General features: G+C 53.3%; 1 protein-coding gene and 1 long non-coding RNA gene across 5 annotated transcripts in view; one reads left to right on the top strand and one right to left on the bottom strand.

Annotated features, from left to right (window-relative positions):
* Positions 1-12,116, bottom strand: part of PRMT8 (protein arginine methyltransferase 8) — a 71,721-nt gene extending 59,605 nt beyond the window's left edge. Inside the window, exons 1-3 of one of the 4 annotated variants that reach the window (XM_043881164.1) lie at positions 11,223-12,103; positions 11,003-11,133; positions 3,403-3,441 (exon numbers count right to left, since the gene is read on the bottom strand). In XM_043881164.1, the coding sequence (XP_043737099.1) occupies positions 3,403-3,441; positions 11,003-11,077 (114 nt within the window). In that variant the 5' untranslated portion in view covers positions 11,078-11,133; positions 11,223-12,103. Of the gene's footprint in view, positions 1-3,402; positions 3,442-11,002 lie in introns of all 4 variants that reach the window. The other 3 variants (XM_043881166.1, XM_043881163.1, XM_043881165.1) reach the window with 3 other exon arrangements.
* On the top strand, positions 11,396-16,226 carry LOC122680143. Its single transcript, XR_006336644.1, has 2 exons — positions 11,396-11,528; positions 14,186-16,226. It is a non-coding gene; the product is annotated as an uncharacterized LOC122680143 (long non-coding RNA).
* The last annotated feature ends 256 nt before the right edge of the window (positions 16,227-16,482 follow it).

Here is a 16,482-nt window from a genome sequence, read left to right as displayed (position 1 = left end):
GTCAGGGCAGAGGACAAGCCAAGGAGACGCAGAATCACTGGAATCGCTGGGGAGACGGGACTGGAGGCTTGTTCCTCGGGTGACTTCACACCCCAAGATGAGGACCAGGAAGAGGGGGCAGATGTGGGAAGAGATGATGCTCCTGAGGGGCCCTGTGAATCTGAGGTCCCCGAGAGGCACCGGGGTGGGTGCGTCCGGGGGGTAGCCAGACAGAATGGTCCAACCAGAAGCACCAGCATATTGGAGAGAGGACGTGAGGGGGTCTGGAGGTGGTGTGTAGAACAAGACGGGAAGGCCACCCACCCCTCACCGGAGGAAAACAGCATCCGAGTTCCATAACAAAGGTCGTGCATTGGCTGCAAAGCCGGGACTGTGGACCTCCCTGCCCCTGACACTCAGATCCCTCTCTACGATGTCTCCTCCCTGGAATCTTGTGACCCACGTACAACACTCCCCACCACCCTGGGTCACCATCCCCTGACTCTTTCTCAGAGCTCCAGGCCAGTGGTGAAGTGTGTACCTCGTGTGTGTTACCTGCAAGGAACTACAAACCATGAGCCGTAAGTTCGTAAGCGCGGGGGCATGTGCTTCTACAGATGCCGGTCCATACCCCGCCCCGCTACCTGGATGACATGGTTCACACCCACTCTGCACTGAAATCCGAAAGGACGCTTCATGCTTTGAACTGTAAATCTTCCCCTAAAAGCAAAACAAAAGCTGAGCAAATAAACTCAGAGTTACTACAGCGGGGGGGGGGGGGGGGGGGCGGAGAAAACATGTGTCACGTTTCTTTTTTCCTGTCTTGTGATCATATTTAACCCTTGTTTGTGGACTGTGACGTGGGTTTTAATCCCGCAGGGATGAAGATGAGACTCAAACTCGAGGCTGCCTCCAAAACCCTCCCCACCTGCATCCTGGGACTGCAGCTTTCATTCTGGAAAGCGGGGAGCAGAGAGACTTTCCAAGAGAAGGAAGTTGGCTGGTGTACATGTGACGCACAGGTTTATCTCCTTTATTCATTCAATAAATATTCATCAGTTCCGCACTCGGTACCTGAAGGCGAGAGTTGAACTAATGTGCATTAATAGAGAACATCCCTTAATTAGGAGCCCATTTATGCTGGTGATGGACTGCAATCATTTTCTGGGGATCCTCTGATTGTGCGTCCTCGGAGAGCGGCTGTCATAACTGCCTGTCAGGGGGCGATCAAGCCCTTGGATGTCACAGGCTTGTGGGAATTGCAGCCTTTCATTTCCTGGCAGCCCCAGCCGTGAAGGGCCACCCCTTTCCCTCCCTCCAGCTAACAAGAGAGGATTCTTCACAACAGAGCTGCAGGTCAGGCCCTGACGGAGGCATCTGCTAATCGCTGCTCCCTTTAGAGTGGTCTGCTCTTGGCAGTACCACCCTACGGTCAAACCTCACCCCTGGTGAATACGCTCTCCTGGGCCCATGGACAAGAGGGCAGTGTGTTTAAATCGGTAATTAACACCCAACGTGAGGAGGGAGACTGGGCCACACCTCTGTCCTCCCTCCCCTTCCGCCAGGCCTCAGTTTCCCTCTAGGGAATGTGGGGAGGGGAGCACGATCAAGCCACTGACCAGTAGGAGTCGCTCTCGTCCCAGGAGCAGGGTTTGAGGGGGTCCCAGAGGAGGCTGAGAGGTCTGCAGTGGGTGCTCATTGCTCCCCCCTTCTCTCCATCTCTAGGAGCTCCATGAGATTTTGTTTTCATGCTCTGGGTCTTGCGGACACCAGAGCCCTGGACCCCAGCATTAAGTGTGCATGTAGAGTGGGGTAGCTAGGGCAGCCTGCGGGGCATGGAGGACCCCATCCCTCTTGAGAACGTTTGAATCGGTGAGTCCGTCACATCAGCAGGAGACAGCTTTTATTCATCTGTGTGTCCCCCTGCTCCTTCGAGACAATGCTGGAGAAGCTGGGATGATAAATCAGAGCTTGTCTTGAGCATCCCCCCGTGTGCCAATGTGAGCTTTACGTGAAGTCACTTGTTTAATCCTTGTAACAGCTTCATGGGAAAAAGTGCTACCACCACGTCATGGATGATTAAACTGGGCACAGGTGATGGTGTAACATGTGCATGCCTGGGGCCCAACCAGGCCGAGGTCTGCACCCGGGCATGAACCCCAGGGCCTGTGCCCTGAACCTCCACACAATACTGCCTCAGGCCCAAAAGCCAGTGACCCATGTGGCTAAATTGTTTGGAAGGTGCTCACAAAGTCTTCACCCCTCCAGTCCTCCAGAATAGCCCTTCATGGAAGCTGGCAGTGGGCTCACGATGCTACCACCACAATAAGTCTCTGGCTACAGGAGAAGAGGATGACAGAGGATGAGATGGTTGGATGGCATTACCGCCTCTATGGACATGAGTTTGAGCAGGCTCCAGGAATTGGTGATGGACAGGGAAGCCTGGTTTTCTGCAGTCCATGGAGCTGCAAAGAGTCAGACACGGCTGAGTGACTGAACTACTGCTAAGCCAGACTCCTGGGAGGACCAGTGGATTGAACACAGGGAGCCAGGTACAGGCTGGAAGGCTCCACCCTCTTCCACCCATGGATGTCTCTCAGTTCCTTCCAGCCCTCTGGTGCTGAGAGCTAGTGTGGAGCAAAAGTGAGGACAAACTTCCTGCTGGGATGGGGTTAAAGAGGGGAGAGAGGCCCCCATCAATAGCAGAGCCCCCGGCTCGGGAGCAACTCCATTCTGCTACTTAGGGCCCTACGAGTTTTGTCAAGATACCCAACCACTGTGTTTCCATTTCTTCAATTACAACACAGGAATAAGAAGAGTTGTTTTGCAATTTGTGTAAACTAAACAAGGCAATACATATGAAGCACTGAACACCATGTCCAGCACAAAATACAGACATGAACATGGCAGCTCTTGCTATAATTTTGCTGCTACTCAAGGAAAGGGGGCCCGGCCAAGGTGCTGGGGAGATGGTGGGGGAGGTGGACAGTGGGTGGACAGGAGAAGAGAGACCACCTCCACTGATTTTGTATTTTGAGCCCTGTTCATTGTCATCTGCAAGTCACTCTCTACTCAGGCCTATGATATGTTGGCTGAGGTCATGGGTTGAGTCGTCCCCCCAAAAGATGTACTGAAGCCCTAGCCACTGTCAGGGCTTCCCAGGTGGCTCAGTGGTAAAGAGGCATGCAAGAGACTAGGGTTCAATCCCTGGGTTGGGAAGATGGACGATCCCCAGGAGAAGGAATGACAACCCACTACAGTATTCCTGCCTGGGAAATCCTATGGACAGAGAAGCCTGGTGGGGCTACAGTCCACAGGATCACAGAGAGTGGGACATGACTGAGCGACTAAACAACAACCCCTGTGACCTGTGAATTTGACCTCGTTCGTAAACAATGCAATCGAGTTAAGACGAGGCCATACCTGACAAGGTGGGCTCTGGTTCAATATGACTTGGTGTCCCTAGAAGAAGAGATACAGACACACAGGGAGAGGGCCAGGTGGAGATGAAGGCAGAGAGGTAGTGCTGCATCTACCAACCACCGCACAGCTGACAACCACCAGAAGCAAAGAAGTCAGCAAACACAACCCCGTAAGAACCTCCGGTAGGAACCCCACCCTGCAGACGCCTGGATTTCAGGACATCTGGCCTCTGGAACAGGGAGGCAATAAATTTCTGTTGTTGAAGCCGCCAGTCTGTGGTATTTTGTTGCAAGAGCCTAAAACAATGAAATAAAGCTACAAAGATAAATTTTTTAAAAAAGTTCCTGTCCTGAAGTCTCTGCTATTCACTTCATGCCAAGAAAGAAGCTGGATAAACGTTCAGATTTAACGATGATCAGACAATGGCCTTCGGTCTAACTTTCAAAAATGTATACTTTGTTAGTCAAGAGCTTTTCCTGGCCCACTGGCAAGGATTTTGGGCTCAGGGGCATCACGGAACAAGGACTGTCCTGGCCACAGGTCCCCACCACCCCGGGGCACAGCAGTGAGAACCATGAAAGCAGGAGAGCAAAGTCTTTTCTTCAGCTTTTCTTCGACTTCTTCCCAATCCACCATTCATGGTTTCTCCAGTTAATTTCTTCTCTTCATATTTGTTTTGAGTATCTACTCTGGTCCTCCTGCTGCCTTCACAGCCCCACAGGGTGGAGAAACCACAGGTCTCAGTGGCTAGAAAACCAGAGTTTGGGTTCCATCACTTACTCCCCGTGGGATCTTGGGCAAGTCACACTAACTTTCTGCGCTTTGGTTTCTTCATCTGCCCCATGGGAATAGGATGTAACTTGCTGTGTTACGTATGGTGTAAGGATGGAGCCTAGGTATGCACGAATGTAATATAGGATGGCACCCCTTACATGAGACAATAGATGCCAAAGCATTTGGAGGGTCATATGAAAGGGAGAGATATCTCATTATGCACAATTCCTAGATCTTACATAGGGTAACAACTAGTTTTTAGTATTCCGTATCAGCATACACCAGAAAATTAGTGCCAAATATAAAAAGCAATCAATTAGAGGCTAAAGAAGGTGGAAATGGTGTTGACTTAGGAGGAGATATGGTATCGACACCAACACTGAGGAACTCTGGTGTTGGAAAAGTTTTCCCGCCTCTTAAATAACTTAAAGTTCCCATCCGGCTCTAAGAGTCCATGACTTTATGAAAATGTATATGTTGAGCTATTTTCTTGTATAAAATTACATTTTAAAAAGAAATCCTTACAGACTTCCCTGGCAATCCAGTGGTTAAGAATCCACCTGCCAATGCAGGGGACATGGGTTCAATCCCTGGTCCGGGAAAATTCCATATGCTGTGAGGCTACTAAGCCTGTGCTCCACAACTATTGAGCCCACTGTCCAGAGCCCAGGAGCCACAACTACTGAAGCCGGCATGCTCTAGAGCCGCGCACACATCTGCCACTGCAGTGAGCAGCCCGCACACTGCAAACAGAGAAAGCCCTCGTGGAGCAACAAAGACCCAGTGCAGTCAAAAATAAAAATGAGTTAAAAAAAAAATGATTGTTACTTATGGGTCACCTGTTACAAATCTGGGGAAAGTTGTGATGCCTGAGGGACTTCTAATAACAAAATAGAAAAGCCTTTTGGTGTGTGGAACATCCAACCATCTGGGTACCCTTGGAGGGGTATATCTTCTCAACCCCACCTCTCCTGGCTAGTCCAGAATTTCAGAGGAAGGGGTTGGCATCACTCAGAACAGAGTTTAGTAGAGAGGGTAACAGCCCTCATGCAGCCCCAAATGCAAAGGCAACCAGACAGTCTTTAATCTCCTTTTAGAACAGAATAAGCCAAAGTGACTCCCATGGCAATGAAGAGGTGGAGCTCAGACCTAAGAACTTCCTGACTGAAAATGCACAAGGAGTTTGGGGAAGCTGCCTTCTCTGAAGCTCTGTAACTAGCAACCAAGGGGCCAACTGCATCGTGGGTGCAGGAGATGGGCTCAGGATGGTCCTTGCTGCCCAAGCTTCCTCTCCTCTGGCCAAATCTGTGCACGACTGGACAGCAATGCCTGCCCTTTACACAATACCACCATCCACTTCCAGTTACCTTGGCAGCTCACATCTCACAATGCTGCCCATCCTTCCCCTGCTGGCACAGGAGAAGCCAAGGTGTAAGTGCTGTTTTTACAGATTTTTTGCATGTTCTACGCTGGAATGTGATAATCACTTCACATCGCAGTTAGCACAGAGGAGGAAATGAAAACCGCTCCTGAATCAGAGACAGGAGTGTGGTTTCACCCTCTCTGACAGCCAAAAGCCAAATGGAGGACTCTCCCAAGAGCCAAATTTCCCAGGAGGAAAACAAAACAAAACAAAACAAACGTGGGTATCTTCTTAATTCTCCTGAGTTCAGTTCAGGACTAAAATCCGTGTTTGATGAGGGAGGAGAAATGCATGCAGACCATGGTTTTGGGGACCATTTCAGCTGGAGAAACGAGGGCAGGGGTGAGTCCATCCTGTTGGCACTTTCCCGGCGAGGCTCCTAAAAGCTGACGGCTTGACGGTGATTGCGAAGGCCTCTGGAGCTCACGAGGCTCTAAACCCTTTGCATGAATTAATTCATTCAATCATTGCAACAGCTTTACGAGGCCCAGAGAGGTTAGGGGCGCCTTGTTCATCATAACAACACATCTACTGAGTTCAGAGTAAAAGCCAGGCAGTCTGGCTCCAGAGCCCCATGCTAGTTAGAAAGAGACACAATGTGGATCCCAGAGAAGTGTACTTGGATCCTACCAACTCTTGTCCTCTTCCTCCTCCTCATCCTCTCACTTTTGTGCTATAGGACCACCACACACTTAAGCGAGAAACCCCGAGAAGAGGGATCCATCAGCCAAAACCACCAACTGGCCCCACATCAGAATTCAGCCCCAGTCTCCCCGTAACTCACAGGAGCAGCACCCATTGGTACCCCAACCCCAGTGCCCCAACCCATAAATATTCTCTCTCTCCTTGGACCAGTAAGTCAAGATGACATTCAAAAACTAGTCTCCAAAATGACTCCTTTGCTAAAACTGTTTTCACACCCATGGAGGCTTCCCTTTGAGGTGCTTAAACCCCAGTCGGGGAAGCCGGCACCATAAATAATGCATCAGGCTTTCACCAAGAACTGGTAAAGCAAGCTGCAGCTCCAAAGCGTCCACCATCGCCCACGGCTCCTAATTGGGCATTGTGATTAATCCATTTATTTGCTATTCAGACGAACACCCCATAGGAAGAGTCAGTCATTACCAACTATTAAGTAGGAACACGGGTAACCAAATGTACCCTGGCTTGGAGCTTTGCAGCACCTTAATTCCCAGAATCTCCTCTCATTTTGTGTTTTCCAAGTCCACAAGAACCTAAGCACAAACGTGGGAGATAGGAGGCCCAGTTTGCACAAAGTGATTAAGACCCAGAAGGCTCACAAATTTATTCATAATCCTATGAATCAGTCAACATTTGTCAACGATTTTAATTTACTCTGCGTCAGGCCCAGTGTCAGAACAGGGTAGACCTGCTCCCCACACCCCAAAAGTTCTTTATCCAACTGGAAGTGACGTCGCCCCGTCATGTCTGACTCTTTGCCACCCCATCAACTGTAGCCTATCACGCTCCTCCGTCCATGGGATTTTTCCAGGCAAGAGTACTGGAATGGGTTGCCATTTCCTTCTCCAATCCAATTGGAGAAACAGATATATAAAAATGCAATTATCTTGTAGCAGGGAAAGTGAGAGATAGGTATTAGGAGCACAAAAGAAGGAGAGGAACACTCCATCTCCATAGGGATGCAGGATACATGGAAGAGCTATTTAAATCCGTTTAAATGGAAGGCTGCACAGAGGAAGTGACCTTTGTGTGGAGTCCTGCAGGTTGAGGAAGATTCCCCCCACCACCCCCAGAGAGAAAGAGGGGGAAAGAGAAGCCCAGGTAGAGGAACCAGGATGTGCAAAGGCATTCAGGCATGAAGTTGGTGTTTGCAGAGAACTGCATGGGGCAGGTATGGAAGGGTTAAGGACATCAAGCTTTATCCTGTCCTAAAGGGAACAGGGTGACATGGTAAGTTTTGACAACGCTGTCTGCTCTTGAGCAGATCTGTGCTTCTGAAAGCCCATCGAACAGTGATGACGAGGCTGGACTAGAGAAGAGGACAACGGGAAAGTGCCTGCTGCCTGAGTGAGGGTGGCGGCCTCGCAAGCACGGTGGGCTGAAGAAGAGACTCTGATGGACACTCTAGGAGGTTCTGAAGGCACGTGTGGAGCAGGGGAGAGGGAGAAGAGGCTGCCAGGAGGGGATGCCTGGGGGTTGATGCCCTCAGCTGAGGAGGAGAAGCGCCCCTGAGGGAGGGAGCTGGAGAAAGTGGCAACAAGGTTGGCTATGCACCCCCCAAGCTGCACCCAGAATACCCTCGGCCCCAGTTCCAAACCTGTCTGGTCAAGGGAGGCTCTGCTCATAGATAGTTTTATTCCCCACTCTCCTTCCTGCATAACGATTAGCATAGTTCTCCCTACCTTTACCTTGTGAGTGATTACTTGCTCCCTGTCCTCCTTGCCTGTCCCAACACAGCATCTCTTCCTTCCTAAACATCCTCTCTCCCCATCCTCTTGCCTGCTCCCATCCACACATGACATTGTTTTAGAAGTAGCCATGTAGGGACTTCCCTGGTAGTCCAGTGGTTAAGACTCTATACTTCCATTGTGGGGGGTGGGGGGTGGGGGGGGGGGTGGGTTCGATCCCTGGTTGGGGAACTAAGATCCATATGCTGCATGGTGCAGTCGAAAGAAGAATTGAGGTAGTAGTATAGGGCAAAGGGCAACGAGCCAGAAGTAGGGGCAGTCTGTGCTCCAAGGCTGTTGTAGCCGGTCAGGTAACATTTAGAACTTGCTGGACCTCTCTGCCTCAGCATCCTCATCTGTAAAATGGGGCTAAGCAATGAATTCTAACCTTCTCCAATCTCACAGGATTATGGTGAGGATAAAATGAGATAAAGTGCTTGCAAACCACACCAACAAAAGTCAGGAAAAGGTGCTACCGAAAGATCTGGATCAGCCGGCACTCCTGTCCACCAAACTGAGTTCCTTGAGGGCAGCGGCCCAGTGTCTTTATCTTTGGATCACGGGAACCTAATTATTCCTGGCACAGAGTCAGTATTTGATAAAGATATGCTGAATTGAGAACAAGGAGAGCTACCACCATAGACACACACACATACAGCCCAAGGCATCCTTGCCTCTCTCTCACCATAAATGCAGGCAAACCCACAGCACCCGACTTTTGGAAGTACTGCTCTAGTCCTGGCTCATTCCAAAAACAGGCAGTTCCTGGAAGAAAACCAAGCGATTGTCACGCTGCCTGGATGCCTCCACCGGGGCACGTTGGCCCAAGTCTGAATTCCTCCCTTTCTCCAGGAAGCTGCGAGGAACTGAACCCCAGACTCACTCCCCGCCCCGGGAGCCCCAGCTGGATCTGCCCCTCCCCCTGTGTGCCAGGCGTGCGACGTGGGGTTTTTTTTTTTTTTTCCCCCTTGCAGGAGCTCGGCCGCCTCTACTGCTGTTTTCATTGATGCCTTGAGCAGAGCTGGCATGTGCAACCGCCGAGAAGGGGGAGCATTGGAGCTGCGGGGGAAGCAAGTAAAAATAGCCTGGCGCGCGCACACGCGGCGCTCTGCCTGCTCCGGACGCCTTGAACCTTGGCCGAGGTGGGGAGCTCACCACAGCGAGCTCACTGCGGACGCTGGCCGGGGTCTGTGCCCGCACCCCGCGGGCAACAACAACAAGAGTGCGGGGGCCAGAGACCCGTGAAAACTTTTTTTTTTTTTTGGCTGCGGGCCGGGAAAAGCTGTTCCTTGCTGCCCGTGCTCCAGCCACAGGGCTGCAGGGACTGCTACGTGCCCGCTGGGCCAACGGATTACAGAAGTGCGGCCTTGACTCGCAGCTATTTTTAGAAACCACTTCTGCGGGTGGGCGATCGCAGCGAGGAGGGCGAGGGGTTCAGTACAGGCGAGCTCTCTGCGTCGCGCTGCACAGCATATCCTAAATGCCCGCTCGCCGGTGGGGGACCGGGAGGGGCCCCGCACGCGCTGGCTTCGCCCTAACTCAAGGAGACACTGTAGCTCCTGGACGCCTTACTGCTCTCCCCCGGAGCATTTTTTGTTTCGAAATCGACAGGATGCGTGCTGCTTCTAGTTTCTCGGAGAACGAGGGTTTATAAAAGCTTTGCTGCCTCCGCGGTGGGGTAGAGGGTTAGCTGCAGTTCAGACCTGGAGGGAAGACGGTTGGGAAGGGTCTCTGCCGCTTTGGGCATCCCACGGACGGAGGGACAATCCCCGCGCGCCACACCTCCGTCCCCGCCCCACGCTGCATATGGGCAACCATCTGTGAAAGGCACGGCAGCCCCACCAGACACCCGGCTATTAATAGAGCCCGGGAGTTTGTTCTCTGTCTTTTTCCTGCCACCGAGTAAGGGATGATCTTCACACACACACACACACACACACACACACACACACCCCACTCCGCCCCCGCCCCGTCGCACCGTTCCTCCAGGAAGGTAAGGGGGCTGCCCACGCGGATCCCCTGCGTGACTACAGGTGCCCGGAGCCTACGGGTTGAGCCAGGGGTCATGACAGCAGAGTCAGAGCGAGGGCAGGAAACCCAGCCTTTGGTCGGTTTCGGGACGCTGGGCTCTTGGCGGCTCCGAGCCAACTCGAGAGTCGAGAAAGGGCAGCTGCCGGGTTGCCGGAGGCGGGGGTCCAGAGCGCAATTTGCGGAGCTCCCACGACCTCCTCCTCCAAGCTGCTGCGGCGCGGCGCGCAGCCCCCACCGCGCGCGCGGGCTCGGCTGCGGCAGGCGCGGGCGCTGTCCGCGGTCCTGAAGGTGGCGGCGGCCCGAGCTCCCTCCCCGGGTTAGTGCCCCCCGAGGTGGCTCGTAGGTCCCGGGTTGCGGACCTCTCCCCCGTCCGGGTCTGGGCGCCAAGGTCTGTCGGCGGTGCCCCTGCCCCACCCCGGCGCGGCTCGGCACCCCCGAGGCCCAAAGCTCTCCGCGGTACCGCGGGGACCAAAAGCGCGAGCTTGAAGGGTGACGGCCCGGAGGGACGGTCCAGGCGCTGCAGGGAAACGACCTGGTCCCTGGGTCGCCCATCCCGGCTCGGCACGGTCCGCCACTCTGGAGCCCTAACGGAACCCAGAGGAGAGGGCAGGGGAGCGCGGCCGCCCAGGGCTTGGGACTCGGGGTTGGGGGGTGGGGGCGGGCGCGAGCGAGCAGCGGGTGGCAGGAGAGGGAGATGGGGTAAGAGCGACTCTTTTGCATTTTTCAAGAGGGAGGGGTCCAGAGACAGGCACCGTCTTTCCCCCACCCAGCACACACACACACCACGCACACACACACAGACGCGCAAGCGGCCGGCTGGAGCAAGCGGGATGGAGCTGAGAAAGTTTGGCACCGGGAGCGGCGCGGCGCGCGCGGGGGTCTGGGCGGCCGCGGGGTGGCCCGGCGGCCGCGGGGTGGCCGGGCCGGCCTCTGGCCTCCTTACCTCGGTGCTCTCGGCCGCGTTCTCCGCCATCTTCCTCCTTAGGAGCAAGCAGCGGGAGGAATGTTTCATGCCCATAAGAGCCAGCGAGGGTTTGGTGGCACAGTGATGGGAGAAAGAGAGAGCGGGTGTCGCTTTAAAAGAGAGAGAGAAAGAGAGAGAATGGGAGGGAAAAAAAAAAAAAAGCCCAACCCAGCCCCTCTGCCGGAGCGTCGGCCGGTACCATCAACGGCGGTAGGGTCTTCCCTGCCGAGTCCACTTTGTTTTATTCTCCTCGGAGTCCAGTCCTTCGCACAGATCCGAGCGGCTCAGGCGCCCGCGACCCCCTCCCCGCCCCTCTCCGGCCGCGCTGCGGGCCCGGCAGGCGGGAGCAGCCCCCGAAGGCTCCGCGGCGGCGGCGGCGGCGCCTCGCCGGCTGCTCTGCTCGCAAAGTCCGGCCGGCCGAGGCAGCCGGCAACTCCTCTCAACTTCTGCCGATCGGCGGGCGAAGCCACACGCTCCCTGCGCGTCCCTCCCGGGGGCTGAGCCGGTGAGTGGGGGCGGGGAGAAGGCTGGGCCGGGCGGGCGGTGGCTGGGCGCAGACCGAGGGCTCCCGCGCCCCGGGGCCGCCCCCTCGCCCGGGCTCCGGGGGTCTCTGGGCCGCCTCCGCTGCCCGTCGCCGTAGACAACTTGCAGGGGGTGGGGTGGAGGGGAGCGAGGGCTGCGCGGACGCGGCTGGGCCGCGCTCGAGGCTCGGGGAAGGCAGGCGCGCCGGAGCTGGGCGCTGGCAGGTCCTCAGCCCCGGTGTGCGTCCTCCCCGCCCCCCAGGACCGATGCTGGGCAAGGCTGGGCCACGGTCGCCTCACCCCCACCCCACCCCATCCCACCCCCTCTCCTGCTCCGCTGCCAATTCCTGGATGCTTCCTTGGCGTTTGGGGTTTGGGGAGCAAAGGGGTGGCTGTCTGGATGAGGGAGGGTCCTTAACTCCTTCAACTCTAGGGCCAAGTGTGGCATCACCATCCTTTTTTTCTCCCACTCTGCCTCTCCTAGGGCTTGGGGCCCCCAGCCTCGCTGGGAAGGTGGGGCGAAGGTTCAGCCAGAAGTGGCTTGGAAAAGAGGGTGGGAGGAAGTCAAGTGGGTGACCTGCAGCCGACCTCCCCCTCCCCCAACCCCAGTCTTCCCTGGCAGTCCCCTGCCCACACATCTCTCTTCTCCCTCCTCACCCCTCCCCCAGCATCACCAGATTTTGAAGTCCCTTTTATGGGAGAGAAGGAGGATGTCACGTACCCATTAGGATTCTCTTGATCCTTTTTTAAGGGAGTTTGGGCGGTAGCAGGGGGTGTGAATTTTTATACAATGCATTCCTGTCTTCACTTTGAGAGCTTCTTTTTCTCTTAGTGGCCATCTGTCAGGCTGGTGGGAAACAGAGCCGGGCTGGGGGGGCGGGTGGGGGGCATTCTGTGTCTCCCATTCCAACAGGCCAACTTGGGGCTGACTCCTTCAAAGACAGCTGCACTTTTAAAGCTTTCACTTCACAAGTCAAGGGCAGGGACCCAAAAGGGGCTCCTTGGTCCTCCTGGTGCTCTACACTTCACCCCCACGCTGGCCCAGGGAGAGCAGTCCTGCATGCATGCCCGGGTGTTTTTTCAGCATCACCTTTGACAGCTGGGAGGCGTGAGCCTGATTGTCCTCAACTAACCCCAGCATCCATTGAAGAAATGGGCCAGAAACTAAAGAGGTTTCCATCACCTGGTCCTGGGGGGAAAGAGGATGCCTTGCAGTAAGTGCAGGAGGGAGAGGATGGAGAGTGAGCAAGACGTTTGAGTTCCTGGTGACTGTGTGTGTGTGTGTGTGAGTGTTTACTTAAGGAGTAAATTTAAACGAATGACCTTAACTTCCTTAACCCTTTCTCAGGCCACAGACCTGGGTGAGTGACCAGAGTCTTTGGTGACACTTGGTCATTCTCCTCCCCTTTCACATACTGCCAATGTGCCAAAGGTTGGGGGTGGGGGTGGGATAAATGAGCTGAATTTAAAGAATGACCTTTACCCTCTGGAACCCTGTTTTCTCTAAGCGTCTTTCTCAGAGACAGAAGATCTTGAGACATATGATCTTCCGCTGGGAGAGGCTCAGCACTTGTAAGATAAACGGAAACCAGAAAGGATCTTCCCACTTCTTCAGTCCCATCCTGTCGTTTTTTCGGGCAAGGACCTTGTGATCCTTCATCTCGCTGACGGAGAATCTGAGATGAGCTCTCCAGCCCCTGGCTTCCAGTCCAGCATTCTCCCCTCACCCCACGCCATGCCACCCCACACTGCTGCAGCCTGTGCAGGGAATCCATTCTGTGACTAACCGGGGCGGGGAGAGAGGTTCAGACAAGCTCCCACCAAAATAGGCTGCTGCCTGTGCGTGATTATGTTGCTATGAGAACCTCAGTGGGTGTGTTTCCTCCGTTCTCTGTTGAAATCTCTCACTTGGCTTCTCCCCAGGCACAGCTCCCCTCAGAATGGGGAGCAGAGAGGCTGAGATGGGAGAGCTGTCTTCTCATGGCAAAGAGTGTCCTAGTCCAATGTATCCAACCCCGAGCCAGCCTGGGGTGGTGCCTCAGTTGCCGAGGCCACCAGGGTGGCTCCAGAGTGCCTGGAGGACCAGACTGGGCTGTCTGAAGGTGGATGCTCCTGTCCTCTGCGGAGCCACCTTGGAGCAGAGAGCAGTGGCCCCTTCTATGCTCCCACCTCATTAATTGCTACTTTAAAAGACTAAATTTGGGGGTAAATTGCTACACAGCAAAAGATGACCTGAACACATCTCCTGGAGTTGTGAAAAGTCATAATGTATTTAAAGTGCCCAATACACAGTAGGCATTTTGTGGTACCATTTCTCTCACCATCCCCACTGTTCACAAGGATTTCGGTATTTCTCCATATCTTTTGCACAAGTATGTCAGCATACTCCTTTGCAGGATTAATGTAGTCATTCCACCAAGCACTTACTGGGCAGCACTTTTATACCTAACTCATGAGTAGGCACTGGGCTTTAGCAATAGGGAAAGACACTGGAATGACCATTGAGGAGGTCTTAATCACCTTGGATGCACGTGCATGTGTTCAGTCGCTAAGTTGTATCTGACTCTCTGCAACTCCAACGACTCTGTCCTTGGAATTTCCCAGGCAAGAATACTGAATGGGTTGCCATTTCCTCTTCCAGGGGATCTTCTCAACCCAGGGATCAAGCCCGCATCTCCTTTGGATTCTTTATCACTGAGCCAACTGGGAAGCCCTTATTCACCTTGGATGTTTTGAAATATACAGAACTTTTGTAGAAGAGCTTTCTTTGGAAAGGACTCTGGTGGGAGGCAAGAGGGCCTATGAACAGGGGTACAAGGGAGCTCTCTAGGGTGTGAGTTAAATGTGTGGTCTGTACAGTTAAGTCCTACCTGGTAAAGAGATCCCGAAGACTAATTTTGCTGTTGTCATTTTTCTTACACCAGGTCTTCAATGCAACAAAATGGATTGAATAGTACAAGTAAAATGCTTAGAACATGCCTGGCTCATGGTAAGAACATGGACACTACACTCACATTTCCAAGACCCTGAGCTGGGGGGCTCTGAGTTTGACTCAATCAAGCCCTTATCACATGCTGGAGACTCTCCCAGACCTCATGAAGTTCTTTCCACAATTCTCTGTGAAGTTGATACATTGTCGCTGTCTCCACATCATAACAGATGACACAAAAACACAGAGAACTGCCCACTTGGTGGAGTGGGCTTGCAAATCCAGGATACCAGCATGATCTTCCAGAGGTCACCCGGGGTTCCACGGACAGGGGAGTGGGTCCCAACCTTGCTGAGAATCATCCAGAGAGTTTTAGAAACACCATGCTCTGGTTCTACCCCCAAAAAGTAGGGCTAAGTGAGGAAGAAACTAGTACCTGGATCTTTTTTTTTTAAGTCCCCAGATGAGTCTAACAGGTAGTCAGGTTTGAGGACAGTTGGCTATTTAGAGATAAAAAGACCCATTTTAGGAAAAATCCCTAAGTCACAGAGAAGACCCATCCAAAGCTGTAAGAAGCCCCACATTATCAAAAGTCCATCCCTAACAGAGGTCCTTGAGAGAGTAAAGCTGTGCTGTGGGTTGGCTGAGTATGCAGAGGTTTTTGCAAGACCCTTGGGGAGGACTATGCTGTAATTGGACAAGTTATCCTGCCTTACCCCTTCATAGATCACTGCCTTGTCATGGCAAAGGGGCTTGCGTAACTCAATGAAGCTATGAGCCAGGCCATGCAGGGCCACCCCAGATAGATGGGTTGAGGTAGTTACATCTCTGGGAGATAGTGGGGGACAGAGAGGCCTGGCGTGCTGCAGTTCACAGGGTTATAAAGAGACAGACATGACTTAACAACCGAACAACAACAATCCTTCTTTATGAGATGCCACAGAAAAGCCAAATCGCCTGTCACTAGAAGGGTTCAGTTGGACTCATTATTTGGCATAGAGGTAGTAGCAGAGCTGCAATCCCTGGAAGGCTGAGCAATGCCTCTGATGTTCCATCCATCCCATCATCGTCTCCTCCAAGCCCCACCCCCGTAGGATGAAGACTGTGTGTAGTAGATGTTCTTCAGAAGCAAGCCAACCCTTCCTCTGCTGCCTCCCAAAACCCAGCACCTGGGCTCAGGGTGCAGTTTCTCTGGCCTGCACACATACTGTTTAGGGAAACCCAGACGCCAGCTTGTTCAAATGTGGTTGCTGCAATAAGAGGGGATGTATAAGATGTGTCACATGGCTCCCCCTCCCCCCGCCACTCCTCCTCCTCGGGGGAACTCACACGTGGCCAGGGCTCACATATGGCTGAGACACGCTGCAGTGAATCCATGGCGCCTCAAGAATCAGGCCACAGTCGTTATCCATCACCACCTCCCAGCAGCAAACCCAGCAGTGTTCTTAAGTGTCTTCTGGGAGGTGGGAGCCAAGCCAAGGCTGCAGCAGCCAGCTACCTGGCTGAGCCTTCACACAGCCCCTCACCTGGGGAGCTCTCCTGCACGAAAGCCTCCACAGTCCTAATTCTCCCCAATCCAAATTATTTCTTAAACTATTTTCCCCCAAACAACTTGAAGAGTGCCACCAGTGCCTGCAAGGCAATTTGAATTTCTTCCCTTTTTTATTTTCCCTTGCAATTAAAACCGGAATGTTATTTCTTCTTTGCTCTGATAATGTCTGATTAAATCAATTCATTGTGGTCTTGTGCTGGATATGATCCTGTTTGACTTGACTATTTATTCTAACTATATTTGGGAGGCGTTTTCTTGGTGGTTCTTCAGAGCTTACTCCTTGGTGTTTAAAGCCCCTAAGAAGCTAAACCCCAGGCTATTATTACCTACCTTTCTCCCAAGGTGAAAAGTGAAAGTTGCTCAGCCGTGTCTGACACTTTGTGACCCCATGGATTATACAGTCCATGGAATTCTGCAGGCCAGAATACCAGAATAGATAGCCTTTCCCTTCTCCAGG

Source organism: Cervus elaphus, chromosome 22, assembly GCF_910594005.1.
Source record: "Cervus elaphus chromosome 22, mCerEla1.1, whole genome shotgun sequence".
NCBI classification, from domain to species: Eukaryota; Metazoa; Chordata; class Mammalia; order Artiodactyla; family Cervidae; genus Cervus; species Cervus elaphus.
This window is presented reverse-complemented; position numbering and strand designations above follow the sequence as displayed.